Source organism: Miniopterus schreibersii, assembly GCF_964146895.1.
Source record: "Miniopterus schreibersii genome assembly, chromosome: 14".
NCBI lineage: Eukaryota > Metazoa > Chordata > Mammalia > Chiroptera > Miniopteridae > Miniopterus > Miniopterus schreibersii.
This window is the reverse complement of record NC_138114.1, coordinates 50994795-51022498: the sequence shown is the minus strand read 5'-3', so window position 1 is coordinate 51022498 and position 27704 is coordinate 50994795. Positions and strand designations below refer to the sequence as shown.

Sequence of the window (27704 nt, the reverse complement as noted above, 5' to 3'; positions counted from 1 at the left end):
CAAGAAGGGAGACAACAGGCCAGACTTCTGGGTGCTGAGGCCACAGCCAGGCTTCGAAGAGAGACCCATCTCAGGCCCAGGGTGGGGGCTGGCTACAGTCATCTGTGGCTCTGGGGTAACTTTTGGGGTTGGGAGCGATGGACCGTCTCCTCCACGCGTCACCCAAGTTGGTCTGAGTTCACCCAGATGAGGGCGGGACATCAAGTGAACGAGTCCACGTGCCTCTAGTACACACAGGCGGAGGTGGCCCTTTTCCAGGGCCCTGAGTCTGCAGGCGAGGACGGGGGCCGCCTCAGTGCTGGGCAAGAGGCTGCTTGGAGCCAGGCTTGGGCCAGTGGTGACAGGGCCTGTCCGTGGGGGGCCGTTCCCCCTTTTGGTGTGAGAGCACTCTCTTGCTGGAGGCAAGACCCAGAACAGGACCTGGGTGGCCACACTTCCTCCTCAGTGTGATGACAGTGAAGCTGCCCAGGCTCCCCCATCACCAACACCCTGCTCAGCAAACCCAGCCTCTGGGCCCAAACCAAACACTTCTGAGGCCTCCACACACTGTCGTGGCCAAGCAGCTTCGGGGGTGGCCTGGGGCTGGCTCCAGGTCACGTCTGTGAGAATGTGCCTCCCCTTTATCACCAAAAGGCACACTCTCTGAACCAGAGTGGACAGCTGAAGGGACAGGAGCCCATCCCCACCTCACCTGCTGGCTCAGGTGTGTCCCTGGCAAGTTTCATCCCCAGCAGGATGTCGATTGCCCAGTTCAGGTGGAAGGTTACGTCTTCGATAGGGAACTGTTTGTAATACAGCCACTCGCTGAATTCCATGATGTAGTCGACTTTGTGCCACTCACTCTCTGGTTTCTTTGAGATTAAACAGAAAAGGGGGTTAAGATACTGCCACCCTCATTCAGCATCCTGAGACTCGGTCTAGAACGGGAAGCAGTGATTTTTTTAATGTTTTTACTGATTTGAGAGAGAGGGAGAGAGAAACATCAATGATGACAGAATCATTGATCCCCTGCCTCCTGCACGCCTCCTACTGGGGATTGAGCCCACAACCCGGGCACGTGCCCTGACCAGGAATCGAACCACAATCTGCGGGATCCTAGGCCGATGCTCAACTGCTGAGCCACGCCGGCCGGGCTACCTTGCACACCTGCAAGGCCTGGATTGCGTTTTGATAGCAGGTCAACTCTCCATAGACGTTCTTTGAGTTCAAGGCCAGGCGGTGCCACATGTGTGCCAAGTAATCTTCACTCTCATCTTTAAATTTCTGTATTTCCATCGTAAAATTCTGGCCAAGTTTGGCCTTCACAATGACCATATGCTTGAAAATCAATCTAAAGAAAAGCAAAAGAGAAATTAATTCTCAAGTCAAATGGCAAAAATTTAAATATGTATAATTCACCCAGAACTAAGTATCTGTCCATTTTCCTACTTACAAAGATAAAACAAAACAGAACCTGAGTTACTTGGGATTTTGTGTCGTGGTCTATTTTTAAAATTTATTTTTTAATTTATTATTTGTGTGGGGGCTGTGTTGTAAATCCCCGCCCTCCTTGTGTTGGGTCCTTCGTGGGGAAGTCATCAGGAATGGGAGAGTGGGGGAGGCCCTGACGGGCGAGCTCTGAGGGCACGGGGGATGCGGGGGCCCGGGGCGCACTCACAGGCGGTGCGCAGTCCGCGGCAGCACCTGCACCGCCTCGTCCAGCACCTTCAGGCCGCCCTCCCAGTCGTCCTGGTCCGCGTGGCAGTGGAACAGCACCCCGTAGAGCGCGGCGCGCAGGGACAGGTCATCCTCGGCCGCTGCGGGCACAGGGCTCATGGCTGCAGGGGCCTGGCTGGGACAGGGAGCCCCCCTACAGCCTCCCGTGGAGGCCGCGGCTGCAGATGGAGCCTCTGGAGGGCGGAGCTGAGCACAGCAGACCTGTCCAGGCCAATGCGACTCTGGATGGGTTATAGGAGCTCAATGCTCAGCTGCCAAATCGGATGCACATTTCCCCAGTGTTTACGTTTTAATTTTTTGCATTTCTCCCTCTTCTCATTATTTAAATTTTCATGTACTTGAAACTGTGCCTCTTTGATCGCTTTAACATTTAGGAAATAATCTTTCCACAAAATCTCTGCTATGCTCAATTCTACTTTCTGGTTTTTTTTCTACAATTTGCATTTTAAAACTATGACACCATTTAATCTCTAAGATGTTTTTTTTCAGTCCACAGAGTAGTGCGGACGTGACTTGCACTGTCCCCTGGGCGCCACATGGGCCACACGGGCTGGCTCTCCACCAGGGCTCCTGCGTGACCAGATGCCCACCTCCTCCCTGACAGCTGCCATCTACCCCGCTTTCTGCAGCCCCGCCAGCAATTTCACTGTTGGGGTTTAGTACTCAACTTGGTATTTAACTATACACGGTCAGATTTTGTTTATTTTAAGTCAAATTTATGTCTCTAAATAGGACTGTGCAGTACCCGGGCGGGGCCTCGGCTCTACCCCAGCGTGCACATCCCGAGCACACACTGGGACTCTTACATTAAGAGGGGCAGTGAATTAGCAGATAATCATCATTTTTCTTTAAACATGGGTTTTAAAATATGGTTTTCATTGTTCTAAGATCAGTATTTTTTCAGGAGTATGTCTCCACATTTTTATGGAAGTAGAATATGACTTATCTATTAGAATGACCCAGAGGCTAGATTTCAAGGCAGCCCGGGTGGACTGGGAAGAATGTGTGGCCCTGGACAAGGGGACCACCTGGCCTTGTTCCCTTGTGCACGAGGGGGCTTCACAAGGCCATTCATAAAAAGCACTCAGAGTGCCTGTCACACCCCGAACGCTGGGCAGTCGTCCCCTGTGGTTTCTGCCACGGCCACGCGGGCTTACAAAAGGGCAGAGGGAACTGAAAGCACAGCATTCTTCCATCCACGCACCTGGGAGGAAAGAGCCCTCGGAGGTCCCTCCGCTCTGGAAGTCCGCCGTCGGCCACTGGTGCAGAAGCTGCACGTCTCCTTTTTCCTGAAGTAGAAACGGACAAGGCATCTACTTGAAAGTTGTAGTTTATCTTTCACCACTTTGTGTTTCATCTGCCTCAGTATCTAATGTCAGACATTTCGGCTAAATTTCTAAGATGTTAAGTCACACTTCACCCATGAGAAAGGCTGTCCAGTGCAAGGTCAACAGCGTCAGAGCACACACAGGCCTCCAGTGTCTACAGCTTCCTCAGTGACAGAGCATCCAAGTCACTCCTGTCGCTTTTAATCAATGGGATCAAAGCACATTTAAAAAAAACAACGATGGGACAAAGTGAAAGCAGGACTCAGAGGGAAGTTTAGAGCTCCAAATGTTTACACTAGTTCCTTAGACCTTAAGGAACCAGAAAAAGAACAAAGTAAACCCAAAAGAGCAGAAGGGAGGGAGAGGGGAGAGAAGGACAGTGGGGAAGGGAGGTCAGAGCTAAGTGCTGAGCGCAGCCAGGAGCCACCCCCACTCTGTAGGCCACCACGTCCATCACTTGTTAGAGAAGTTCCAAGGGGTCTGTCTTTCCTTGGGAACCTCTCCTGTCCTTTCTGGAGGAAGACCCAGGAAGCCTGCCCTGGAGCACCTGCTTTTTGGCCTCCGTCTTGTTGATGATGGTGACGATCTTCTGAATGGTGCTTTTCGATTTCTTCCTGCTGGCTGCGGAGGACAGGAGCGGGAGCTGGGTGTTCCAGTAGTGCCGCGCTGCCAGCATCACCAGGGCGCTGCTCTGCGAGATGCCTCCAAATCTGAAAGGGAGGCCCAACCTAGCCAACTATAGACACCCAGACACCTAAAGCTCCTGGATCCTCAAAGGGCAGAGTGAAGCCGAGCGTCTCCCCTGGGGCCTGTGCCCAGCTCTGCAGGACGGGCCCTTGGGGGTCCCTGCTGTGAATCTCCTGCGTCATAGCTCCCTTTGCCTTGCCCCCCCCAGCCCTTGCCATGGGATCTCTGAGGGAGGGCTGGCCTCTGCGACAGTCACTCCTGCGCATCATGCTCTTCATGCACTGAAGCTGCCATGTATCTCCCATACACCACACATACCCCAGACACACGACACACGCACTCTGTTCCGCCACGGAGCAGCGCGGCGCACCTCACGCTCTCTGTGAAGGCCTTGGCGGCCGACAGGCGCAGCTGCTTCCGCCCCTTCAGGTTCTCCATGATGCTCCTGCCCTGGATGCAGGCCGTGGTGCTCAGCATTTCTGCCACCAGCTGAACCTGGACCCTGCAGACAGAGATACCCTTAGCACACAGAAGGGAAGTGGGGGTGCATGCACAGGAAGGTTAGTGAGCCCAGAATGCCCAGAGTAGCCTCCAACCCAGCTCGGGGGCACCGACTTTATTCTGAGAGAAATGCACTGGCTCCTGGGTATACTCTTTGCGTGGGCTCAGGGCCTTGACGCCAGGGAGCTGCCTGCAGGAGCAGACAGGAGCCCAAGGGGAAGCTGCTGCCCCTTGGCCTGCAGGGTCTGCTGTGCACGGTCAGGACCCTGCTCCAGTGGTGACACTCGAACAGACCCCTCTCCAGGGGTGAGAGTGTGGCCCTGCCTGGGCACCAGCATCCTAGACACTGTGATCTTTACATAGCAGTTTCTCAAGACAGAGTGCAGCCAAGGCCAGCATCGCCCCCATCACCTATAAACTCGCTGATTCCTTTTGCTTACTGTGTTCCTCCAGTTGCTAAGAGAGGAGTGCCGAAATCTACAGCTATAACTGCATGTGCTTCATGTTTGCTTCTTGAATTCTGAAGCACCACTATTAAGTGTACACATGTTTAGGATGTTTGTTTTCTTGCTGATTTAACAGAGGCTGCACTGGCACCCGGATGGGGCTGCTGGGACACACAGAGGTGAGTGGGGCTCTGGGGAGGGGTTGGTGCTCCCTCTCTGTAACCTCTACACAAGTCATCCCTGGTCACCACGTGTGCCCCTACACACTGATGGGTGATTACAAACATTCTCCACGTCCCTCCTGATCTTGGGGGAGATAGGGAGACAGCCACATCATTGGGGCACCAGGAGTCAGGCGCCAGGGAGGCTACTTACGGATTGGACATCCTCAGATACCTAACGCCCATCTGGATGGCCTTATACGTGCACGCCATGGTGACCTCATGGTCGTGGGCTGTGTAGGCAAAGTAGCTCAGGCGAGTAAGGCTCTGCAGCTCAACCAGAGGGTCTGTCCAGCTGCACTCGGAGGCCATCTTCAGCAGCTGCATGGAAGGCGGAGGAAGGCATTCAGTGTGGGGAGTTTCTGATCCCTCGACCCCCAGTGGCAGATGCTGTCAGTGGCAGGCTACTTCATTTGCTAAAACCTTAAACCTCACTGTGGATTATGGAGCTGTGTTACCCCAGACAGACTTAAATGGGTAAAGGACCATCCCCACAGCAAACACCACAAAAGCTGAGTTACTGCATCACTAGCTCATAAACTTAGACCCAGGCTCAGGGTCAGTTGCTAGGGGACAGATGCCCAAGTGTCCACACTGCCTTGGTGTCCCCAGGGACACCATGCCCTGCATGGAGCCACAGAGGAAGCTCAGAGAGAAGTGCTGTGTAAAACTAAACTCAGGTGCCTGAGGGGAACAGTAAGTGTGGTGAGAACGCAGGTCACTCAGGCAGGCCAGGTTCCGATTCTGGCCACCTCCGGCAAGGCCCTCTGACCCTGGTTCTGTCTCTGAGCAGCAAGATTTGAACAAGTGGCCTCCGGTTGAGGGACTCTGCCTGTGCATAGCACCTGGCATGCCAACCAGGACACCTAGTGACACCTACCTGGGCCTAGAGGGGTATAGTGACATCTGGCGGCGGGGGGGAGATGACACCTAGTGGAAGGTGATACTTGAGGGAGGAGGTGACACCTACGTGGGCCAAGGGGGGCACAGTAAAGTCCATGAGGCCCAGTCCATTGCAGGAGTACATCTCCAGGGCAACAAGGACTCTGGTCACAGAGTTGATCTCCTCGTTGGTGCTCTAGGGAAGGAAGCAGAGGGTGACTATGAGCCCGAGGGTCTGGGGCACTCGGGACTTTAACCCTGTGAAATACCAGCTTGATAGGAGTAATTGGAGCTATTTGTGTATAAGGTTGTCTCCCAGTGACCTTCTCACTCCATCAAGAGGCAGGAGGCGGTGCAGAGTGGTCAGACGACTGGGCTGACCCAGCTGCAGGTGGAGGGCAGGCGGCCAGCACAGCAGGGAGGGCCTCCCTCCTGTCCCACTCCAACCAGCCCTCGATCTTGGCTCGCTCAGATGCCCTCCCTCACCGCCTCTCTGGTCTCCCTTTCACTTGTCCCAGCATGTTCTGGCTCTGGCTGGCACCCAGGGGAGTCTCCTGATGGTCTCCCTCTGTGGTCATGCAGCCCCTCTCCTTTCCTCTCCTCTCCTCTCCTCTCCTCTCTGGGTCCCTGCCTGCTTCCCCAGTCCCCACTTCCACAGCCTTGTGTCCACCGCTCAGGGTCCCCTGGTACCCTACCAAAGAGGGCCCCCTCTGGCCTCAGTGCAACTCCAAATAAGGCTGCAGTGAGCGTCACTGAGGGTGGACAGCACCCCCAGAGGCCCAGCAGCTTGGTGCACACTTAGAAGAGCATCCAGTGGGCTGGAGGAAGAGGGGATTGCCATGGCCTGGCAGGTGGAGGGGCCGGGGGCAGCGACCTCAGTGGGAGGGAAACACCCTACACAGAGAAAGGCGCAGCCTGTTGTGCGCTGCCCCCAGACTGGCCAGGCCAAGGGGAGGGGGAAGAGGGCGAGGCAGCGCTCTGTGGCCGCACCTGCTCCTCCGTGCCCAGCCTCGACCCAATCTGCTGCTGCAGCAGCTGCTTGGCCTTCACCCAGGTGGCAATGAGCTGCTGCCGGGCTTCGGTGGGCACGGCCTCCTCCGGCACCGTCCCATTGGTCAGGTTCAGGGCAAACTCACAGACCTGAAACGAAGGGGTCCTTGTTCATAAAACCAGAATTCTAAACAGACACCGGAGCCAAGACCCAAATCATTAACCATAAGTGGCCCCGGCTCTTGGTCCAGACCGCAACCATGGCTTAACCACTTGCCAAGCCTGGGCCCGTCCTGGAGCGGGCCGTGAGCTGCGATCTTGGGGTGCGGCTCACCCTCCCACACCCTCACCCCTCGCACACACTCGGGGCAGCAGCACAGTGGCGCCTCGTGCCCTGTCTCTCTGAGGGTACCTGTCAAGTCCCCAGCAGGGCCAGTGGGGCCTTTCTCGCCCCAACCTCCTCAGCACTCAGGTCTGCTCCAGGTTCTGGCCGTTCCCTTAAACTCATTAAGGAACTTGCTTTCTTCTGTGGTTGCTAAGCATCCTCTGAACTAGAAACGGGTGATGGGTGACCCAGCGCTTTTCAACATCCATCAAGACCACGATTCTCCCTCTTTTCATGGATTACTACAATCAAGTCCACGTGTATGGGGAGTAAATTTCATGGGATAAGTGCTCCCATCGCTCGCAGCCTCCGTCCATACACAGAGCTCTGTGAACTCCGCGCCGGGGCTGGTCTGGAGTTTTCCAGCCTCCGACCCCTACCGTCCTTGGTTCTGGAATAACTAGCACAGGAATGAGCTGGGCCCTGGGGGCGTCCGGGCCCTGACGCTGCTCCCTTGTTTTAGAGAAAGGTGCGTTTTCCCCTCTCTGCACTCAGCGCCCGTTTCCCGGCAGCTGGGCGGGCCGCCAGCCTCACCCGCAGGCTCCCCATCTTCACCCCTCGGTGGCTGCGCGAGGGTCCGCCCAGCGCACCCCGCCTCCCGCTCGCACGTGGCCGGCTGTACCTCCACGGCGGTCCTGACTTCAGAGGCGGCTCCCGAGTCCAGGGGGGTGTGCACCTGGTTTGGTCGCACGAGTTTTCTAGATTTTTCTGGCATCTGGGTTGGGATCCAGCTCATAATTAGGCCTCGGGCCAAAGCATTGCAGAGCATCACCAGCATGACGGAGTCGCTGGAACACAAGGCGTGGCAGGTGAAGCACAGACTCAGGGCGCGAGTCCCCGGAGTCTGCGGCGGCTGTGTTCACTGGGCCCCCATCTTCTGTGATTAAACAAAAGGTGGCCGCCCACCAGCCCGGCACCTATTCAAGGAGCTTTTCTCAGGCCTCGAGGGAGGAAGCTGCCTATGACAAGTCTGCTACTGTGACGCTCCGTCCCCTGCCACAGGTGCCTCCACGCTGAGAGGGCGGCACCCGGGCCACGTGGGCTGGACAGAAAGGCCCTGGGTAGTGGTCTGAGATGTTCCACCAGTTACCAAAGCGAACGCGCTTATACTGAAACTCCGTGTTTCTCCCTCGAAACGTTATGGTACTGAAGTGTTTAAAATGGCCACAGATGATCTTCATGTGCTGAGAACCAGGGACTCAAAGTCTGATCCTTGTCGGCAACAGAAACATGCAGCACGACGGCCCGTGTGCCTGCGGCCCCCCCAGGGCGCTGGCGTCAGGACCGAGCCGGCCTCACGCCCACAGGAGAGGGGGGCCGCTGGGCACTTCCTCAGGTCATGGCCCACTTTCTTTTTCACTTGTAACTCTAAAAGCATCACGTCATGTGCTGCCACATTCTGGCTCACTCTTCAATTTCTACTTTAGCATCTGATGAAAATATTCAACTCTTATTGCTCAGACTAAAAGCCAAACCAACAGAAAACACGCAAGGAGAGTTTTAAAACTTCATCCTAGCTAGCTCATCAGTCTTTCACAAGCTCACATCTTGTGAGAAAGCGCAGAGACCGATTTCAACCCCCCACACCAGAGGGCCGCGAGGAGGGGCCGCTCTCCTCCATCTCCCTCGGTGACTCTGGCCTCGGCAAACCTTCTCCACAACCGTTCTGTTTGGAACAGAGGCCGGCTGGGCAATGCTGCGGGCCCTGGGCGGGTGTGAGGGCTCCTGAGAGCCTTATCAATCCCCACACATGGCCCCGTGGCTCAGAGAGGGTGAGTGTCTGACTCAGGGGTGCAGCTAGTAAATGGAGATCCGGGGATTGCTTGAGCAGCCCTCCCTGTGACAGCACTAAAGAGGGACACACATCTGACCCCACAGCTCTAGGGCGAGGACTCACCCGTTGTGGCCGGTGAACTTGACAATGTTCAGGAGGTGGTACAAGGTATCCACCAGCTCCTTCTGCCGCCCAGCCATGATGAGATGGTGGTTATGGTTCAGCACGTAGACCACGGCGTTCTGCACGATCCAGGCTTCCTGTATCTCCTGTCCGATCTCTGCCGACCGCAGCCAGTTGCTCATGGCGTACTGTGACAGGCTCTCAATCCAGGTCCTACGGGACGTACACGCCAAGCTCTCCCTCTGAACAAGTCTGCTCCCAACTGGGCAGCACAGATGCTAGCATGAAGTCTGCCCACGGCCCTGCCCTGACAGTGGAGCAGGGTCAGAAAGGTGCCACCGCTGGGGACTGCCTGCCATGTTCTCTCCAAAAGGATCCTGAACCTGCCCAGCTCCCCCCAGGACATCCCTCGGTCACATATACAAATCAGACCCTCTCGCTCTGTACCTGGTATGCAAACCTCCCAGCCCTCCCAGTCTGAGGACAAAGTCCTGGCCCAAGACCAGCCTGGCTGCCTGTCCACCTCTGCAGCCACCCCTCGCACACAGGCCACTCTCCTCAAGTCCCACTCAGCACTTTGGGCGAATGACGACTGTCCACCTGGGGACTGGGCATGGAAAACCTTTTCTGAAAAGGGCCAGGCGGTGTCCAGACCCTGCAGCTCCGTGTGGTCTCTCCTGCATATTTTTCTCTTTTATTTTCCAAATTTTTAAAATGCCAAAACCACTCAGCTTGTGGGTTATACAAAACCAGGCCCTGCATCAGATGTGGCCTGGGCCCGGGTTTGCTGACCCTCGGGCAAATGTAAACTCATGGGCCCGGGCCCTAGACAGGCAGCCTCGCCTCTCGGCAGCTCCGAAGGCAACCTTACAGGTGGCCTTACGACACCAAGTCAAACTCCCCGCAAAACTATTCGCTTTCAGAAGAACTGAGCAGCAGATTTACAAACAACCCAAACCCTCACCATTAACACCGCACCCACTTCACGAGTGACCTGCTCGAGGCATCTCACGTGGGTGAGTCTCCTGGACGTTCCGCAGGAAATGCTTTGTCGCTCACACAGGGAGCCATCGAGGTGTGTACCCCACACATCTGGACAGGTTAGCCTTTCCTCCAAGCAAATTCAAGAGCTGCCCCCTCTCTATTTCCACAAGTGGGGTCTCCCTAACATCTCACTTTCACTAATAACAAGGAAGATCAGAATGAACACAAATCTGAAACACCGGACAAGCCAGTCTTGTGGCCGTTCTCACGTGGGACACCAACTACGCCCCTGGTCTGGACACAGCCCCCTGCCCTCTATTCCTTACTTCCCCGGGCAGCTCCAAAGCCCACGCTCCAGGCACAGACAGTGCCACCCATGCAGAGGGCACGTGGGCCCTGCCAGTCATGCGGCCCCTACCTGTATGTGATCCACTCCAAGTTGTCGGAGGGGGACTCGAGCATGTAGCCTGCCGGGTGCTGGCTCAAGTCCTCGGGGGGGGTGGGACAGTTATTTAGCTCCACACCTTCTGACTGCAGCAAGTGGACGGTGGCCTGCAGAGGAAGTGCGCAGAGGGAAAGGTCATGGAGCCATGCCCCAGCGCCAGGCACGATTCAGAAACTATTTCTAAGGAAAATTTATATCAACCCAAGTAACGTTTTGACTTCTACTTTTCTCCCAGAACTCATCCCCACCACCAGAACCCAGGAAACTCCCTAATCCATAGCCTCACTTCAGGAGCAGAGGTGGGGGACCAGAGTAAACGTAGGCAGGGTCAGCGCCTTCAGACGCCCATGAGGCCGCCATGGTGCACTGAGGGGACTCTGGAGGGGACCCATGCTCACAAGCCAACCTGTACACAGGACACACCTCAGCACTGATGAAGCCCACCTCCGCGAACTTCCGCAGCAGGCTAGGGGACCCCGGCCTGTGCAGCGTGACCTGCAACTGGCCCCTGGGATCCAATGCCGAGCCATCCCAGCCCCGCTTCTTCCTTCCTGGGGGAACAGCACGGCTTCAGACGCGCCACAAATAACAAGGCAGGGACTGCTGCCCCTCGCCTGCTGGAGCCCTTCCCCAGCTCCAGGTTGGCGGGGGTCCCTGACCGGTGGACATTGTGCCCAGGAGGTGATGGAGGAAACCTTCCCAAGTGTATGGGCCCCGTGGGGTGGCAAAGTGTCCTCCTCTCGCTGATTTCCTGACAGAGAATTCTTGGTTTTGCTCATCACGCAGTCCTGCCGCCACGCCTGCCACACCCGCCTCGTGGGCCTTCTAGCGCCTCTTACAGGTCCCTATGCTAACCACCCACTAGAGCAGAGCTCCTCCAGGCACCTGCACCCAGACTCATCCCCGGACGCAGTGCTTACGTGGGGAGCCAGCCCCCTGCCCACACTCCACACTCAGTCCTCACCCACGCTGTCAGCCTCTGCCCTCTGCCCTCTGCCCTCTGCCCACAGGCTCCCACCAAGGTGGCCTCAGTTCCCTTACTCACAATAGATCCCTTCCCTTTCTCACCCCCTGAAGATCCCGAAGTGACTGTGAAGGTCAAACCAGATGATGGAGGAGGAAGCCAGCCTGGCACAGAGCCAGACACACAAGGCGGCCCCTGGTCAGCAATAGTGACCCTGTGATCACCATCACTCCCACGAGGAGACCCTGACATCACCTTCACTCCGTCATGGACCGTCTCAGCGGTCAGCTACACGCATTTGTAAAATCCTGTTTGCACTCGAAGGCCCCCCGGACTCAAGTCCTGGCACACTGACCCCTTCCCTCACTTCAGGACCAAATCCGGCCTCTTCCAGGACCTGGCAGCCCTGCTGGGTTCGCAGGCTGCGCAGCGAACTGGGTGATCAGGGCAGACTCGTGAGTACCTCTCTTCATCCGTGACGGCTTCTTCACCTTGACACTGTCATACAGGAGGCAGAAGCGGCTGGCCGTCCGGCAAACGTCCCACACACCTTGCTTCCGGGCAACCTTGGTGAGCTCTGCCCAGATCTGTACTCTGCTCACCAAAGACCCAAACAAAGGAAAACCTGAACTCGGACGTGGTTGGTGAATCAGAAAGCTCGTGAGAAAAAGGCATTGGTGGGTCTACAGTTTCAGGGTTGCAAAGAGCAACTGGGAGACAACCAATGTTCACAGCCAGGGGCTTGAGGCAACAGGGTGGCCTGGAAGGGTGAGGCTGCCCCAGGGTCAGGGGTGAGGGCAGGGGGCAGCTATCTGGTTGCCGAACCAGATGGTCATTCTCGCTCTAGGGTGACAGAGCCACCTCACTGGCTGGGGGCTTTGCTGTGTGTAAGCCTGTCCTTCTCCAGGTCCCCACTCACCTCTCCTTGTCATTCTCATTCCCCAAACGCCGCAAATGCCCAGCAGCTTTTTCCACGCTGATGGTGTGGTGCCGTGCCTTGGCGAAGAGGGCAGTGAACCGGCCCCTGTTCCTCCCGGTAGAAACTGAGGACAGAGACGAGATGTACATAAGGCTGACCTCAAGCAAGGGGGTCACACAACGTGGAGGGACTGCACTTCTGTTCAAGGGATGATCTCTGTCATTGGCCTGCAGCCACAGTTATAGCAACCCCAGGGTTCTGGGCTCAGACGGAGTGAAGAGTGACCCCTCCCTGGGGCATTTTTTTTTTTTTAATGCTCACCCAAGGATATTTTCCATTCCTTCCCAGAGAACGGAAGGGAGAGAGAGAGGCAGAGAGAAACACCAATGTGAGAGAGATATATTGATTAGCTGCCTCCCACACACAGCCTGACTGGGGCTGGGGATCGAGCTTGCAAAGTGCCCTTGGCTGGAATCGAACCCAGGACTGTTCAGTCCACGAGCCGATGCTCTAACCACTGAGACAAACAGGCCAGGGCCATTTTTGGTCTTTTGATGGGAGTTAGGTCGAGCTAACTGTGCCTCTGTGTGAGGGAAGCTGCCAGGCCCCTGGGCACAGCGTGTTGCAGGGTCGGCCTGGTCACCCTGCCTTGCTCTGGCCCATGGCGGCACCACCCCTACTCCACCCACCCAGGCCCCAAGTTGGCGCTCCCTCACGCCAGCCCCTGCCCAGCACCCGCCGGCCCCACCCCCAAGGCCAGGCGTTTGAGCAGCTTGGTGTTGGAGGCTGCTCCTCCTGGCACATAAGCACAAACTCTGAGAGCTCACCATCACCCCAGGAACCCATGGGCCACCCGGCACAGCTGCCCTGGGGATGCAGTGGACCTGGGCCTGGGCTTGAGATGAGGCCCACTGTCCGTGACAGGCCGTGGGTGTGGATGTGACACGTGCTGCCAAGGCACAGTCCCCTCGCCCTCTCAGCACAAAATGCCATTCACCTCCAGGAGCCAGTTCACAGAGACCCCGCTGAAGCTCCCACCTCACAGGGCCCCACCACCTCCTCCCCAGGTTCCCAGGAACACGAGCTGACTGCAAGAGACACACCAGGAGGCACCTCGGAGTGTCTCGTGCTCGGGGCAGCATGAAAACAGTCTATGGCATGACTAGGGAGGTGACGATCATCACGGCCACGGAGGGGGTGCACGGACACCTGGCCGCTCCAAGGGTCATGACCCAGAGCTGTCCCTCCCACCACTGGGGCCTGTCCCCATTCTGTCCTCCATCTCCCTTACCCTGGATCCTCCACACAGGTGACCGAGGACCCCAAGGCTCCTGCCTTCGTGACAAATGAGGTCATGTGGGCTGAGAGCCTCTGGCCGGGAGCAGAGCAAGAGGGAAGCCTGGGGGCCCCTTGGGAGTGAGGCAGCACCTACCTTTCGTCTCATTCTCACTGTCAAGCACGATCTGGAAGGTGTCGGGGGCCAGGGCCAGGCCTGCGTTCACCAGGAGGGCCCGCTTCTTCCGGACGCTGTCTTTGAGGATAGCTTTCTTTGCCTGCAAAAGGCGGAGCTGGTACGGGTCTGGCCTTTCCTGAGCGCTCCTGGGCTCTGAAGAGGCTGCGTGGGCCCCGGGTAGGCCCGAAGGCGGTGCCGCACCTGCTCGATGGCCATGATGGCCTTGTCCTCAGCGCGCTCGGGGGACTGGTACAGCATGGAGCAGAGGTGCAGCCGGTTGAAGGCCATCCCGAGCTTCTCCTGGTAGAGGCCTTGGCTGTCCAGGAGCATGGCCTTCTGCAGGTGCTCCATGGCGGGCTCCAGCCGGTCCTCGTCTTCCTCAATGTGCGCCAGCTCCATGTGCACTTGGCAGCGGAGCAGGACCATGAGGCTGGGGAGCACAGCGCAGCGTCACAGGGCGCGGGGAATACTGGCCGCCTGCGAGACCCTCAGGGGAACCATGCAGTGGGCCTCCTGCATCCTGCAGGTCCCACCCTGCCTCGCCTTGAGGACTCACACAGGGGTACAGAGAGAGGAGGTCCCTACAGGCCACAGGAGGCCTGAGCCCAGCTGGTGAACAGCTGCTGGGACCTGGCCTCCAAGACTGAGAAGCAGCAGCTCAGCAAACCAGGGTCCTGCTAGCGAGAGCTGCTGTGCATGAGGGACATGTGACACTGGGGCTCGTCACCTTCATCCACCAGCACTGTTTCCCCCCATCACCCTGAACAGTTCTCAGTGCTGCCAACTCACTGCTCCCCCCTGACCACTGCAGCCCTGTCTCTGCCCCTGCTCTCCTGGGCTGAGGCACACACAGCCACTCACAACAGCACCACGCCCGCGGGCCCCTCCCCTGCCTGGCGTTTGTTCCCATTGCTGCCTGTCCCCCTGCCTCGGCAGGAAAGAAAGTGCCCTCAGAGCCTTCTCCTTCTCCATGAGACAGGACATGGCCCTGCCCTGGACACAAGCATTTGCAATCCCACAAATCTGTCAAACAAAAGTTCTACAGGACTCAGAACTGACTCAGCATGATGGAGGCGTACATGTCACAGGTCCTTATAACCTCAGGGACAGAGGCAGGGAGAGCCCAAGGCGCCAGGGGGCTGGCTCTGCTGCCGGAGGGAGCCGGCATTATGGCCGGGAGAAGGCACCGCCGATACCCCCAGCATCCCAGGTATGCCACGGTGAGGTCTACACTCCCCATCAGGAAACCGGGAAACAGGCCACTCCCCATGCCTGGGGCAGGGACAGAACAGAGCGGGTCAGCACCCAGCAGGACTCCCCTGGGCATAAGCCCTGAGTCCCACAATGAGAGACTCCTCTAGGGACAGACAAGTCCACGAGCCGGCAAGCTGACACACACACACAGCCAAGAGGTCTACACAGCAGAGCAGCCCACGCCAGGGACAAAGCGGCAACTGCTCGCCGGAGGGGCCTCGGTGATGACGGCGGTGAGCAGGGGCTGAGGGCAGCCTGACCCTGCTCGGGACAAACCGGTGCCTCATGGCTCCGCAGCCTCTCCAGCCCTCTCTAAAGACAGGCGCAGCCTCCGGCCTGCGGCACTGGGGGGATGAGCTGCATTCAGCTTCACCCGTGTGGACGGGTTCTGCCCTCGCCCTCTCCTGCCTACGTGTCGCCGCCCTCTGAGGGGACAGCCAGAATACAGACGCACGAGCACCTGTCCACCTTCTCCAGGATCTCCGCGATGCTGGTCAGCGGCTTCCGCAGGTGGTGCCGCAGGTTGTGCTGCAGGAGAGGGAGGCACAGGTTCCACTGGGTGGTGCACACCATGTGGATGACCTGGGGGTCGCCCAGGCGGATGGCTCGCTGCAGCACGATGTCCAGCCGCTGGATTATGTTCAGCTGGGTCTGCACAAAAGACAGTGACCAGCTTGGGAGCTTGAAAGACGAGTACCAGTCACCTGCTGCAGGTGGACCCTGGGCGGACCCCAAGCCCGAGAAGCTAGAGGGTCAGGAGGCAGCGGGTAGGGCCTGTGGTCAGTGTCGGTGGAGATGGCCTGTGTGATCTTTTCTAGAAGGGACTGCTAGCCTTAAAGGCACTTCCATAAATGGTTTAGAAAAGGTTCCGCACATCCATGCATGTGCCTCTTCTGTGAATTCCAGGCCGCTGATTCCTTGGTCCTGTATATTTACTGGGGCCTGTGCCCCATTAAGTGTATTATCCAAAGACCATGCGCTCTGGTCTGTGCTACATGCACCCTGCCCAGCAGACAGGTCTGGTCGCAGTATTTCAGGACCTATGGAACAGGCCCCACCACTCCATGCCTTCCCCAGGGCCCTCGGGGCTCCCCTCACACTACTCCTGGGCCACGAGGTCCAGCCCACACTTGGGACTCCTGACCCCATGCCACCTGGCTGCTAGGACAAGTCATCAAAGCCTCACAAACCCAAGAGCCCTCAGCCCGAGGCCTCAGCAGGCAGAGGAGGGGACCGGCACCAGCACATGGCAGTCCTCAGGGAGCCACGACCTCCCTCAAGAAGGTGATTGCCGGTTGGCACATTCATCACCACCTTCTGGACTTGCTCATGTGGCTGTCCCTCCCTCTCCTCCCCCAGGTCCCCACCTGCCCTATCCTTTGTAATGATGTTACCTCATCCCTGGAGCCCCTCAGGTTTCCAGGCCCAAGGAGACTGATGGCCCCACACTATGGCAGGGGGTGACTTTTGCCTTCCAGGACATGAGTCAGGATGTCAAAGAATCTTCATGGGGACACAGGGACCTTCACCAAGGACAAGTGTAATCAGTGTGCATGGGAGTAGGGGGCAGACAGGCCACAGGAGAGCTCAGCAGGAAGAGAGTTTCACTCCAGCCCTCAGCCTCATGCCACGAACATGCCTCCCAGCCAAGGTGGCCCCGGAAGCCATGAGGGACCAGGCTCAGAACTGTGAAGCATGGTGGCCCAGGTGCCACTCCGGCCCATGAAATTCCTGCCAGAGGCACTGTATTCACAGGGGAGAAACTCAGGCACAGTAGGCTGCCCTTGCGCCTGTCACATGGGAGCCAGCAGCAGAGCCAGGGTGAGGGTCCCTGGCACATCCCAGCACCTTCAAACGTGGCACAAACTCGGCTCTCACAGCCTGCAGGAAACCCACACACAGCGGGGCGTCCGCAGCTCCTGCTCAGGGTTTACCTCCACAGCTGATCGGATGTAGATTTTCATTTTATTTTCAAGTCTTAAAGCTTCTAATTCATACTCCAGGCATTCAATTTCGATCAGATTCCCAGGATCCTACAGAACACAAATATGGATTTCTAATGAAATCAATCATGCACATTCATTAACTTCAAAGACCATTTTAAATTTTAATTTAATGTACTAGGTAGAAATTCAATAAGTAAAAACCACAGTACATAAATATACTTAAAAATTTTAAATGTTCACAAAAGATGCAAAGATTTAAGTGAGAAAGCTAAAAAAAAAATTATCTCCTTAATAGAGCAAAAAATATAGTTCATATCAATGGACATTGACTTTTTAAATAAACTCCGTTCTGAGTTTTGGCAGACGATCTTCAGTGACTTGCTCCCTGCAGGTCAGGGTGAACGCCTGCTGGGAGGCAGCTATGAAACTTCACTTTTCACAAAACTTCTAGTGTTTTCCAAGGGGTGGCACCATTTCCAACAGGAGTGTAGTTGAGAGATAATATACACAGAGGTCTCTGCCTGGTCCCCACACAGGGGTCCTAAAACCCTGTACATCCTAAGGGACAGGAGCACTTTGGTTATGAGGCGACTCTGGGTAGGGTCCTGGGTGGCTCCTAGAGGGGCTGGTCCTGGGGTAGAACAGGCCATGGTCAGAGGCTGGCACCTTTCAGCTTGGATGTTCTCTTGAGGAGGGAGAGGGCCTAGGAATGGAGTGGGTGATGGATGATTCCTGCGTGATGAAGCCTCCATGAAAATCCTAACAGTTTCCAGGCTGGTGAACACCCACACGGGGAGGTAGTGCACCCCAACTCCACTGGACAGCTCCTGTGCTTGGGACCCTCCCAGACCTCATCTGCATAGCTCTTGGTCTAGCTGTTCATCTGTGTCCTTCGTCATTTCCTTTATGATATAATAAACCAGTAAACATGTTTCTCTGAGTTCTGTGAGCCGCTCTAGCAATTAATTGAACCCGAGGAGGGGGTCATGGAAACCCCCAATTTGTAGCCACATCAGACAGAAGCTGTGGGTCATCTGGGGACCAATGACTTAGAATTAGCATCTAGGGGGACGGGGTCTCGTGGGACTGAGCCTTAACCTGTAGGTCTGATGCTCTCCCCAGGAAGACAGTGTCAGAGTTGAGTTCAGTTGAAGGACACCCAGCTGGGGTTGGAGGATTCTTGGTCCGGGAAAAACCTCCATGCACTGGGTGACCAGGTGTCAAGAAGTGGAGTGTTCTGTGTGAAAACAAAGGCAGAAGCCCACAGAAGGAAACTAGGTTTTCCCAAACACAGTAGTGAGGGTCACAGCTCCTGGTGCTCAGCACCTAGTCTCTCCCTGACGTCCACATATGTCCAATGGGAAAGTCTGCTTGGATCTTTTGCATTTTTCAGGCTGTTTGTTTTCCTGAGTATTTAGAGTTCTCTATATATTCTAGATACAGTCCTTTATCGGAGATTTGAAAAAACTTCCCTCAGTATCTGGCTTGTATTTTCATTTTCTTAACAGTATCATTCAAAGGGCAGGGTTCTTCATCTTAATAAAGTTTAATTTTCTGCTGAAACAAGCCTTGCTGTGTGGAAGAGACCGTCCACCATTCTTAGATTAAAAACAAATAAACCTGAAGCACACACTCTCGTGAACTTTTTCTTTGGAGGGCAATACTGTAATGTGTATTTAAAAATCTTAAAAGTGAGAACTCCCTAGTAATTTCACGTCAATAAACTTAGGGGAAAATCCTAAATGCATATAAAAATTTTAGGCACAAAGTGTTCCCTGCAGCCCTTTACAGAAAGGGCAAAAAAAAATAAAAATAGGATTTGAATGTCCAATAACAGGTCAGAGAGGAAGCTGTGGATTGTGACCAAGGCGAAATACTGTGCAGCCCTGAAGTGCGTTGTACAAACACCGGGTGGGAACCGGGCCAGCCTCTGAGGCGCCGCAAGGGAAAGGGCTGTGGGAACTCACCTCCCCACGTGAGCCGCGAGCCGCGCCAGCAAAGGCCGAGGGCGGCGCGCCTCCCGGGGTTCCGAGCCCTTCCCTTCCCGTCCCGTCCCGACCACAGCGGGCAGGCGCCGGACACCCACGGTCACTGGCCACTTACTTTGCTGTCAATTTTCTTCAAGTCTTCGAGGCAGCTGGAGGAGATGCCCTCACATTTCAAGGTCAAAGAAAGATGAGCCAATTCAAAGAGCAAGAGGATTCTAGAAACAAAAGCAGAGCAGCAATGCATCAACGGGGTACAGGGGGGATGCCCGAGTGCAGGAGAAGCATTCAGTCATCATTAGCCGAGGCAGGGAGGAAACGAGAACACGGAGCCCCGGCCGGGCAGCCGGCTGGTTAGGGCGCTGTCCCGATGCACCAAGGTTTCGGGTTCGATCCCCAGTAAGGGCACAGCCAAGGAGGATCAACCAATGATGCCTGAGTAAGTGGAGCAGCAAATGCTTCCCCCTCCCTCTCTCTCTCTCTGCCCCTTCCTCTCTCTCCCTAAAGTCAATATTTTTTAAATAATATAAATGAAAAGGCTAAGGCCCTATGATGGCCCGAGCAAAGCTGGAAAAGAACGAAGCCAGAGGACTTGGGAAGGGGTGTGGTGCCCGGGGTCCCTACTCTCCCTGCCTACCCTGTCCTCCGCCCACTCTGCCCCTGGACTGACAAGGGCCCTGGCAGGCCTGGCCTCCTGAGTCTCCACCCACCCTGAGCTCTGGCCCAGGTGAGAAGGGAAAATCCACAAAGGTAGAAATTACTGGTTTTAGTCCTTCCTAGTTTTAATCTAATGGGACATTTTTTGCCACCCGAGGTGTCAGCAGGGCCCCTGAGGGTTGGGCACAGGAAGAACCTGAAGCCCACCGCAGGTGACTGAGCCTGTGTCCCCAGCAAGCAGAGGACACACCTTCTCTTCCAGGCCAGATGTTGACCGCATGTGAAATGTAAGGAAACGCAAATGTCGCAACCTGTTCTGGACAACCTCTATGGTCACACCACAGCAAAGCTACAAGTCTTTACAAAAGCGAGGCCCGAGAGACACTGCAGGGAGGGAGCCATCTCAAGTCCTGGGGAGGAGCCTCAGGAACACATGGGGAGAGGCTGCAAGAAGTTTCCGGCTGCTCATGGCTACAATGAGACCCCAAGGGAGCACCCAGTGGGGACAGGGGACACTGCTTTCAGAAAACACGCACACCGCCACGTGCACATGCCATCTGCTCATCGCCCCCACAGCTCTGACTTCCTGGAGGATCTGCAAACCCGAGTGAATTCCCACTCCCAGAATTCAAACCAGGACCATCTTAAACTCTGCACAGGCTCGGGGGTTCAGGACCCAGGACTGCACAGAACCAAGAAGTCAACATGCGGGGGCGGGGGGGACCTTTGCCTTCCACCTGCAGAAATGGCGCACAGCCGGTCAGAAAGGGGTAAGATCTTGTAAGAACTTGAAAAGTGCTTCTGCCAGAGTTCAATTTGATTTTCAAAAGCAGGGCGTGAAGTTGCATATCCCAGGTGCTCCCCAAACAGTACAGACCTCAGCACGAAGAGAACCAGAGGAAAGGCCAGGGACTCCCGGTGGCTGCGCTGGTGGCAGGGCAGTCACGGTGCTGCTGTACCCTCCCCGTTCTGCCCTCGCCGAATTTCACACGGTCACCCGCAGCCGTGAAACTGCTAAAACACAGACACTTACTTCTCCTCTCTGATCAAAGGGAAGCGCTGGTGATTATAAAGTCCTAACTGCTTATGGGTGTTCTTCAGAACTTTGTTGACGTCTTCAGGTAAGTCGTTTTTATCCAATTTTCTAGAAGTAATTCAAACATTAAATAACCAAACTCCTGTCGGGTTTATTCACATTATCCTAAAAAACCTCTAAATCCATGAGCCTTGTTTTCCCACCGAACAGAGGCCTAAAATGAATCAGCCTCCTTTCCTCGGCTCCTGGATGGTTCTCACCTGTCTCACCTGCCCTCACTCCCAGGCCAGCTCTCTTCCTACATCACTGAGAAAATGCCCAGGACACTGTGCCCTAGCCCCTCTGCCAGGCCAGCCGCCAACGCAGGGCCCATCTTATAGATGCCAAGCCCTTCCCACTGGCCGCTCCAGGACCCAGGCCTCCTTGCTCCTGTCACCTCACTCACGCTGGCCTCTCCACCACCCTGCTCCCTCTCCACTGCGGCAGGTCTCTGCCTGGGTACAGTTCCTCTCCCCGGTCACTCTAGCCCGCTCCAGCGGGGTTTCACCCACAAGCTACTCTAATTTTGCTCAATTTCCTGGCCAAGTCTCAAACCTCACCTGGGGTAGAAGCCTCCCTGCAGGGCTGTCCTGCAGCTCCACCCCCTCGGACACAGCCACACCCCTGGCCAGAGAGGACACCGGTAAACCTCGCTCAGTCCTTCCTCCCTAAACACTTACCCTTTCAGCATGTTAATGAGGAAAGTGATGGACAGGCTGAGGGAACCTTTTTTTTCTTCCTTTAACTGAGATTCATCCATCAATTCATGGCGTACCTGTTATAAAGTGGAATGGGGTATCAAGTCAGGTTTAAAGGAGTAATTAGGTAGAGATCGGATATTGTGGTTAGCTCTTCCTTGGGAAATATTCCTTCTTTATTGTTTTTTATTTTTATTTTTTTTAATATGTCTTTATTGATTTCAGAGAGAGGAAAGGAGAGAGAGTGAGAGAGAGAGAAACATCAATGATGAGAGTGTCATTGATCGGCTGCCTCCTGCACGTCCCCGACTGGGGATCGAGCCCACAACCCGGGCATGTGCCCTGACTGAGAATCGAACCCCGATCACCTGGATCCTAGGTCGATGCTCAACTGCTGAGCCACGCCCGGCTGGGCAAATATTCCTTCTTTAACGTTAATATTTCTAATTAACAAGTATCTTATAATTAATTATGTTTATTATTTAGCTTTTCATACATAACTTGATTTCCTATACACAAAATTTATAGATTACGAATGCTCTTCGTATACGTTGTCATGGTACTTTGTCCTTACAAATTTTCCACTGGTTTTAAAGTTAGTGCTGTTACAGAGGAAATCTTCAGAGTCACAGTGAAGAAAAGCTGTCGTTTTGTTGTGTTTGTGTCTGCATGTTTCATATCCCTCAGGGGATGGACCTGCGGGCTGGTTTTATACAGTTTTCTGAACGATGACACTGAACGAAATTACTTCTCCTGTCTCCACCATCATGGAAAACCTGCCAACTCACCATCACGGAAAACATCTGTCGGTATCTGTGCGGCGCGTGCGCCTTTATGAACGGCGCTGCGGTGGCACAAAACTTGGCGGCCTCCTCTTTTTCCCCAGCTTGTAGGTAACACTCCAGAAGCTCCCTGGATAACATACAAGTAGCAGATAGAAAACCCTGATGAAACCATTTTCTGTTGCAAATGTCTACTAAGCAGGCTCTTATACCTTTATTCATGTTTCACAGACTTCCAGAAGACACACGACGGGCCAGCTCTGTACCCCAAGCCATAGTCTGGCCCAGCAGGGTCGAGCAGGCAGGGATGAGAAAGGGATTGTCCTCAGGGTTGTCACAGAAGACATTTGAAAAGATCACATTTATACATGTTTTCTGTCAAAGGCTCCCCTAATGGCCATAGGCAGGAGAGGAAGCCAGGACTCTGGGTTCCAGCTTCAGGGCAGATCCTCTGGGTCCTGCAGATGCTCACCCAGTCACTGGCCTGCAACAGCACTGCCTGGATGCAGAAACGTGTCACACATGACCTTTCTGTGCCTTCGGCACAAGGGTCGCTTGCTGACACCTCTCACTGTGGCATCTCAGGCCATCCCCGTGGCCCTGTGCTCAGCATGTGCTTCCTGCTCTGGCTGAGTTTCATGCTAAAAACATCTACTACATTCACAATTTACTGAACTAAGTTTTTAAAACCATGAGCCAGGACTATAGCACAGGCTCACATTTCCTATGTTTTGAGTGGAAACACACGTCCTGTTATAATACCCATATGATGTCATCTACAGTTTAGAAACATCTTCGGACAAGTCCCACAAAACCATGACTCTAATACAGAGTTGGAGCAGCAACCCACACCTGCACTGTGAATGATCACCCCCCGGGAGAGTGCAGGGACCCACTGGGCGACCGCAGGGCGGGCCACCTCCACTCACAGCATCAGCTCTGCCTGCCAGTCCTTGTCTTCTTCCTCGGTCTGATTCAACACGCTCACGATTTGGGAGAGGCTGCTGATCAAGTAGTGGTAATATCCAGGCTTGAGAAAGGGCCTCACCATTTGCCAGTAGAGGACCGATGCGTTATAGACCAAGAAGTAATACCTGTGGCACAAGAAGAGGAAGTCTGAGACACGGTCAGCAGCACAGCCTATCCCCAGCCCTCTTCTGGCAGGAAACCTGGATTCCTCTGTCCCCAGCAGATGGCAGCAGTCCCAACTGAGACTTATGGCCCACAGCGCATGAGGAAACATGCACAGCCCCCCAGGCTCCTAGTTCCCCAACAGGCATTCTGCAAGTGTTCCCAAAACCCCTGGAATGCAGCAGTGACCAGGCCCCGCCCCAACAATGCCCACCACTCCCGATTCATGGCTCCAGGGCATGGTCCCCTTGAACACCCACTGTCCTTAGAACCTCCGGCTTGAAGCCACCGGGTTTCCTGTTTGCAGGTCCCCGCTGAGGGAGATTCTGGGGGCTGGGCCCTGTATCCCCAGCACCTATCACAGGAGTAAGCCAGACGAGGCCTCCATCAATGGCAGGTAGTAGGACAGCGAGTGAGCAAACCCAGGATTTATGCTGAAATCTCCTTTAAATGTTGTGTCTTGTCTACACAGGTTGTGTGCAAAGTTAACAGTTTCAATAATATTTACTTTTGATGGAGCAAATATTAATTAAGCAGAAAACTGTGCTGGAGTCTCAGTCAAATCATTTCCACAGACATAAGGCCTTGGCCCAGCTGGTGGCCAGGGGAGTACAGGCCATTGAGTTAGCACAGGGAGAGAACCAAGATGCTGAACCCCCGAGACGCCTGGGGACTGGTGTAAAGAGGCCCATAGAGGAAGCTGACACAAGTCACCTGCAGGTCCCAGAAACTGCTGATCAAAGTAGAGGGTGCAGCTACGGGGACTGTGCCTGCAGCCCAGCTCTACATTAGAGATGTGCCTGGTACTACAAGTGCATTAAAAACACAGAGCAAGGAAAAGACCCTACATTCTGAATAGAGAGAACCACTTGGTAGATTCTGGTCCAAACCTTTTACATAATCCCAGTTGAGGACAGCAGACCCACAGCCTACCTGGGTTCTCCTTTTGCAAAGTTAATTGCCTTCATGTACTGAGTCACACAATTTTCAAACTCCTCCTGAAACATGAAGAATGCACAATTAAATCCAGCTTGCCACTGGCACATCAATCATCACTCATGGTCCCTCTGGGAACATCAGGTCCCACTAGAGACTGGCCCGGGAGCCCCGTGCCCAGTGGGAGCTTGACCCAACCAGAGGCCGCAGCTGTGTGTGCTCTGGGGCAGCCTCGACCTCTCCCTGGCAAGCTCCCCTCTGCCTGGCTCAGGGGCGGCTGTTGGGGGCACAGCCATTGCAGCAGAGTGCACAGGTCAAATGTCAAACAGGATGCAAATCAGACTCCAGTGCTTAGGGGAAGAACAAACAGGAAACCTCGCTGAAAATGAACCTGGTCATGTAACTCTTCACAAAAAATACTTAAAGATTTGTGTAGCCCGACACAGTTTGTAAGCAGGGGGGGTCACATATTAACTGTTGGGATGCAAGACATGGAACTTTGAGGACAATCAAAGCAACCTCACAGGGAAGTCTAGGAGGACAGACACGTATTCGTGTCAGAGCAGCGGACACCTCCTCTCACTGACAGCAGGGACACTGCGCACGCGAGGCCCCCTGGTTCGCAGGAACCAAAAGAAAGCGCAGGGCGGTGGCAGCAGGGGGCCAGCTCTCACCAGATTTTCGGTGGACTTGGGGGCACACAGCTGGGCCCTGCACAGGTGCGCTCGGCCCAGAAACTGGGTGACTGGTCCCTTCACCTTGAAGTACATCTGGATGCAGTCCTCGCTCACCTCTGGCTGCCCCATCTGCAAGACAGCACCGCCCTGGCTGCCTCCTTCCCCTGAACACAGGACGGAGCTTGAGGCGGCCCTGAGGACGCAGGGGTCCCGGGGTCTGTCCCGCGGGCACCCACCAGGCACTGTGCCCAGGCCTTCAGCTTCCAGCAGAAACCCGGACCTAGGGACCCCTGGGGCAATGACCTTCAGGGCCTGTTCCGCGCACAGGACAAACAGGTCGGGGCTGAAGCTCTCGGTGGGGTCGAACTCGGATTTCCCCAGGTTGGCGGACTTGATCAGCTGGTACGCCCTCTTCAGGGAGGCGGCATCTGTCAGGCAACCGCAGCAGGCGGGTGAGCACCAGCAGCGGGGACGGTTAGGAGGGGCCAGGAGGGGCCTGGGTCAGGCTGGCAGCCGGGGCGACCCCTGGGGGCCGCAGGGCCGGGTCGCCTGCAGCCACCTGAGGCTCCGGGCGCGGTCCCCCCCCCCCCAGTGGCGCGGGCGGCGGGGCCTCGGGCTCAGAACCGCCGCCTCCCGGTCCCGCTCCCAGGCCCAGCGCGCCGCAGGTCAGGTGGGTGGTCCCGGGACCAGAGGGTCGCGGCGTCCGGCCCCCGCCCACCCTGGTGGCTCTCGGCGCGGGCCAGCTCCTGCGTGATCACCAGGTCCATGGCGCCTCCGCCAACGGCTCTGCGAGCCTTCGACGCTACAGCGGTTGCCTAGCGACAGAGCGACGCGACCCTGTCCTACGAGTCAGCAGAGGGGCCAAATTTGTCCAGCAGCGCATTCCCCAGAGTCCCCTGAAGGCTCCCCAGCCTGCAGGAGCAAGGACAGGAAGGGGGCCGGGGCAGGGGCGGGCAGGGGGGGTGCAGAGGGACATGCAGGGAGCAGAGCGGGGTGAAAAACACCCTGACACACAGCTCATGAAAAGGTGGCCCTGCTTATCAGAGAGTGACCAACAGTGGCCTGTGACCACTGGGTGGCTATGGACAGGTGAATGAAGAGGAGTTTACCTGGAACCCTACCTCACCAAAATAGCTCTAGAGGGATCAACAAGTTAAATAGAAAATAAAATGAGACCAAAAACTTCCCAAAGAAAGCAGATAATCATAAAAATTCTTGGTCTGGGAATGGGTAAGCAGGATGCAAAACCCAGAGACTATAAAAGAAAGACTGATGGCACCCATAAAAAGTTCTAAGTGATAAAAACCTCAGAATAACTGAGGAAACACTGGCAACACGTGGTCCAGGTGGAGAGCTGATTTCCTTTAATGACCCTACAAATCTGTAGGAAACGACCCCCCCCCCAGCAGACAGCCCCAGGAAAAGAAGACACGAGCTACATTTTAGCACAATAATCTCCTAATAAAGAGAAATGTGGACCTGAAGAACAAGATAGTGTCCTTCATCTATCATTTTGGGAAAGAGACAAAGGTTTGGCAAGACTGGTTTGGGGAGAATGTGGGAAAATGGAAAGCCATCTGGTTTTGGTGGGAGAATAAACTGGTACCACCTCTGAGGAGGGCAACTGGGGAATGTCTGTGGAAATTCCCAACGCACACTCCCTTTGCCCCAGAATTCCACTCTGAGCAACGACTCCCTGCTTCTCCCTAACCTGCGACCTGCGACCTGCGACCTGCAACCTGCCCCATTTGGGGACCCCAGGCAGCCCTTAGAAGGCTCCAGGCAGCAGCTCCAGGGGTGGGGGCTGGAGGGGGGCATGGTCAAGTGAGGATGTCATGGTGTCACTGGAATCAAGGAACTGTGGAAGGGGAAGGCACAGGGAGACTTACCTTTCAGAGTGATGCTCTGACTCTACTCGAGAACATAAATACTACTGTGTAAGGCTGTGGCCAGTGCTGACTCCCCCTCACCTGTGGGCCAGAGCAGACATGTAAATAGAAATGCGTAAAGAGCTGTAAGAAGCACTGGAGGAACAAAGGGACAGAGGAAGGGAGGCCAGGACAGACAGCAGGACTGGAGCCGGGCTGGGCGTGCAGGCCTGAGAGGCACCAGCAGCGAAGGCCGAGGTGGGCCTGAGGCCTGGTCACTTCCTACAATCCCAGGAGACCAGGCTGTCTTCATTCATTCCACGGACAGGGCACAGGCAGAATCCTGCCTCGAGGCTCCGAGGGTCACTGCAGGGTGGTGGTGGGGACACTGGCTCTGGAACCAGGCCCAGAGGTTCAGGCCCCACTCCCTTAATTCCTCACTGAGCAGCTGCAGGCCACAGTGATGAGTCAGGGACCCACCCATATCTGAGGGGCTGAGGCAGACAGACTGTGCTGAGTGGGGAGCACGGAGCTGGTGTGTGGTGGTGCTAAGGGAATGGTCCCCGGGGTGGCTTTAAGATATTTCGCTGTCCAGACCTCTGAGTTTGCCTCCTTGGCTCTGACAAGGTTCCTGACTACAGAGGGCACTCTAGTCTGTGGAAACTGTCCTTTCCTGCTTTTGGGGAAGAAAGAGCCTCCACCTCAAGCCCTGCAGCTCTGTTCCCTGAGGCGCTGGCTGGTATTTTTAGCCCCGCATTCAGCAGGCCCTCCCTCCCTCCTGCTAATGGCCTGGGTATGAACGCACTTCCTATTATTGTCCCAGCACCGACACACAGCAGGCAGCTAGCTGTTTGAATGCAAGATCAGTCGGCTATGA

General features: G+C 55.5%; 1 protein-coding gene across 1 annotated transcript in view; it reads right to left on the bottom strand.

The window, feature by feature from the left end:
• The window catches only part of CFAP46 (cilia and flagella associated protein 46), a 52401-nt gene extending 26642 nt beyond the window's left edge, over nucleotides 1–25759 (bottom strand). The window contains exons 1-28 of the mRNA XM_081158411.1: nucleotides 25678–25759; nucleotides 25263–25387; nucleotides 24957–25088; nucleotides 24280–24344; nucleotides 23145–23309; nucleotides 22222–22345; nucleotides 21416–21510; nucleotides 20694–20804; nucleotides 19122–19221; nucleotides 17007–17105; nucleotides 15533–15723; nucleotides 14020–14248; nucleotides 13798–13918; nucleotides 12366–12489; nucleotides 11910–12040; nucleotides 10906–11033; nucleotides 10456–10589; nucleotides 9054–9266; nucleotides 7779–7944; nucleotides 6772–6921; nucleotides 5870–5977; nucleotides 5054–5220; nucleotides 4102–4233; nucleotides 3592–3754; nucleotides 2921–3005; nucleotides 1658–1796; nucleotides 1147–1330; nucleotides 692–851 (exon numbers count right to left, since the gene is read on the bottom strand). Of these exons, the coding sequence (XP_081014537.1) occupies nucleotides 692–851; nucleotides 1147–1330; nucleotides 1658–1796; nucleotides 2921–3005; nucleotides 3592–3754; nucleotides 4102–4233; nucleotides 5054–5220; nucleotides 5870–5977; nucleotides 6772–6921; nucleotides 7779–7944; nucleotides 9054–9266; nucleotides 10456–10589; nucleotides 10906–11033; nucleotides 11910–12040; nucleotides 12366–12489; nucleotides 13798–13918; nucleotides 14020–14248; nucleotides 15533–15723; nucleotides 17007–17105; nucleotides 19122–19221; nucleotides 20694–20804; nucleotides 21416–21510; nucleotides 22222–22345; nucleotides 23145–23309; nucleotides 24280–24344; nucleotides 24957–25088; nucleotides 25263–25387; nucleotides 25678–25726 (3790 nt within the window). The 5' untranslated portion in view covers nucleotides 25727–25759. The remainder of the gene's footprint in view (nucleotides 1–691; nucleotides 852–1146; nucleotides 1331–1657; nucleotides 1797–2920; nucleotides 3006–3591; nucleotides 3755–4101; nucleotides 4234–5053; nucleotides 5221–5869; nucleotides 5978–6771; nucleotides 6922–7778; nucleotides 7945–9053; nucleotides 9267–10455; nucleotides 10590–10905; nucleotides 11034–11909; nucleotides 12041–12365; nucleotides 12490–13797; nucleotides 13919–14019; nucleotides 14249–15532; nucleotides 15724–17006; nucleotides 17106–19121; nucleotides 19222–20693; nucleotides 20805–21415; nucleotides 21511–22221; nucleotides 22346–23144; nucleotides 23310–24279; nucleotides 24345–24956; nucleotides 25089–25262; nucleotides 25388–25677) is intronic.
• Between the last annotated feature and the right edge of the window lie 1945 nt (nucleotides 25760–27704).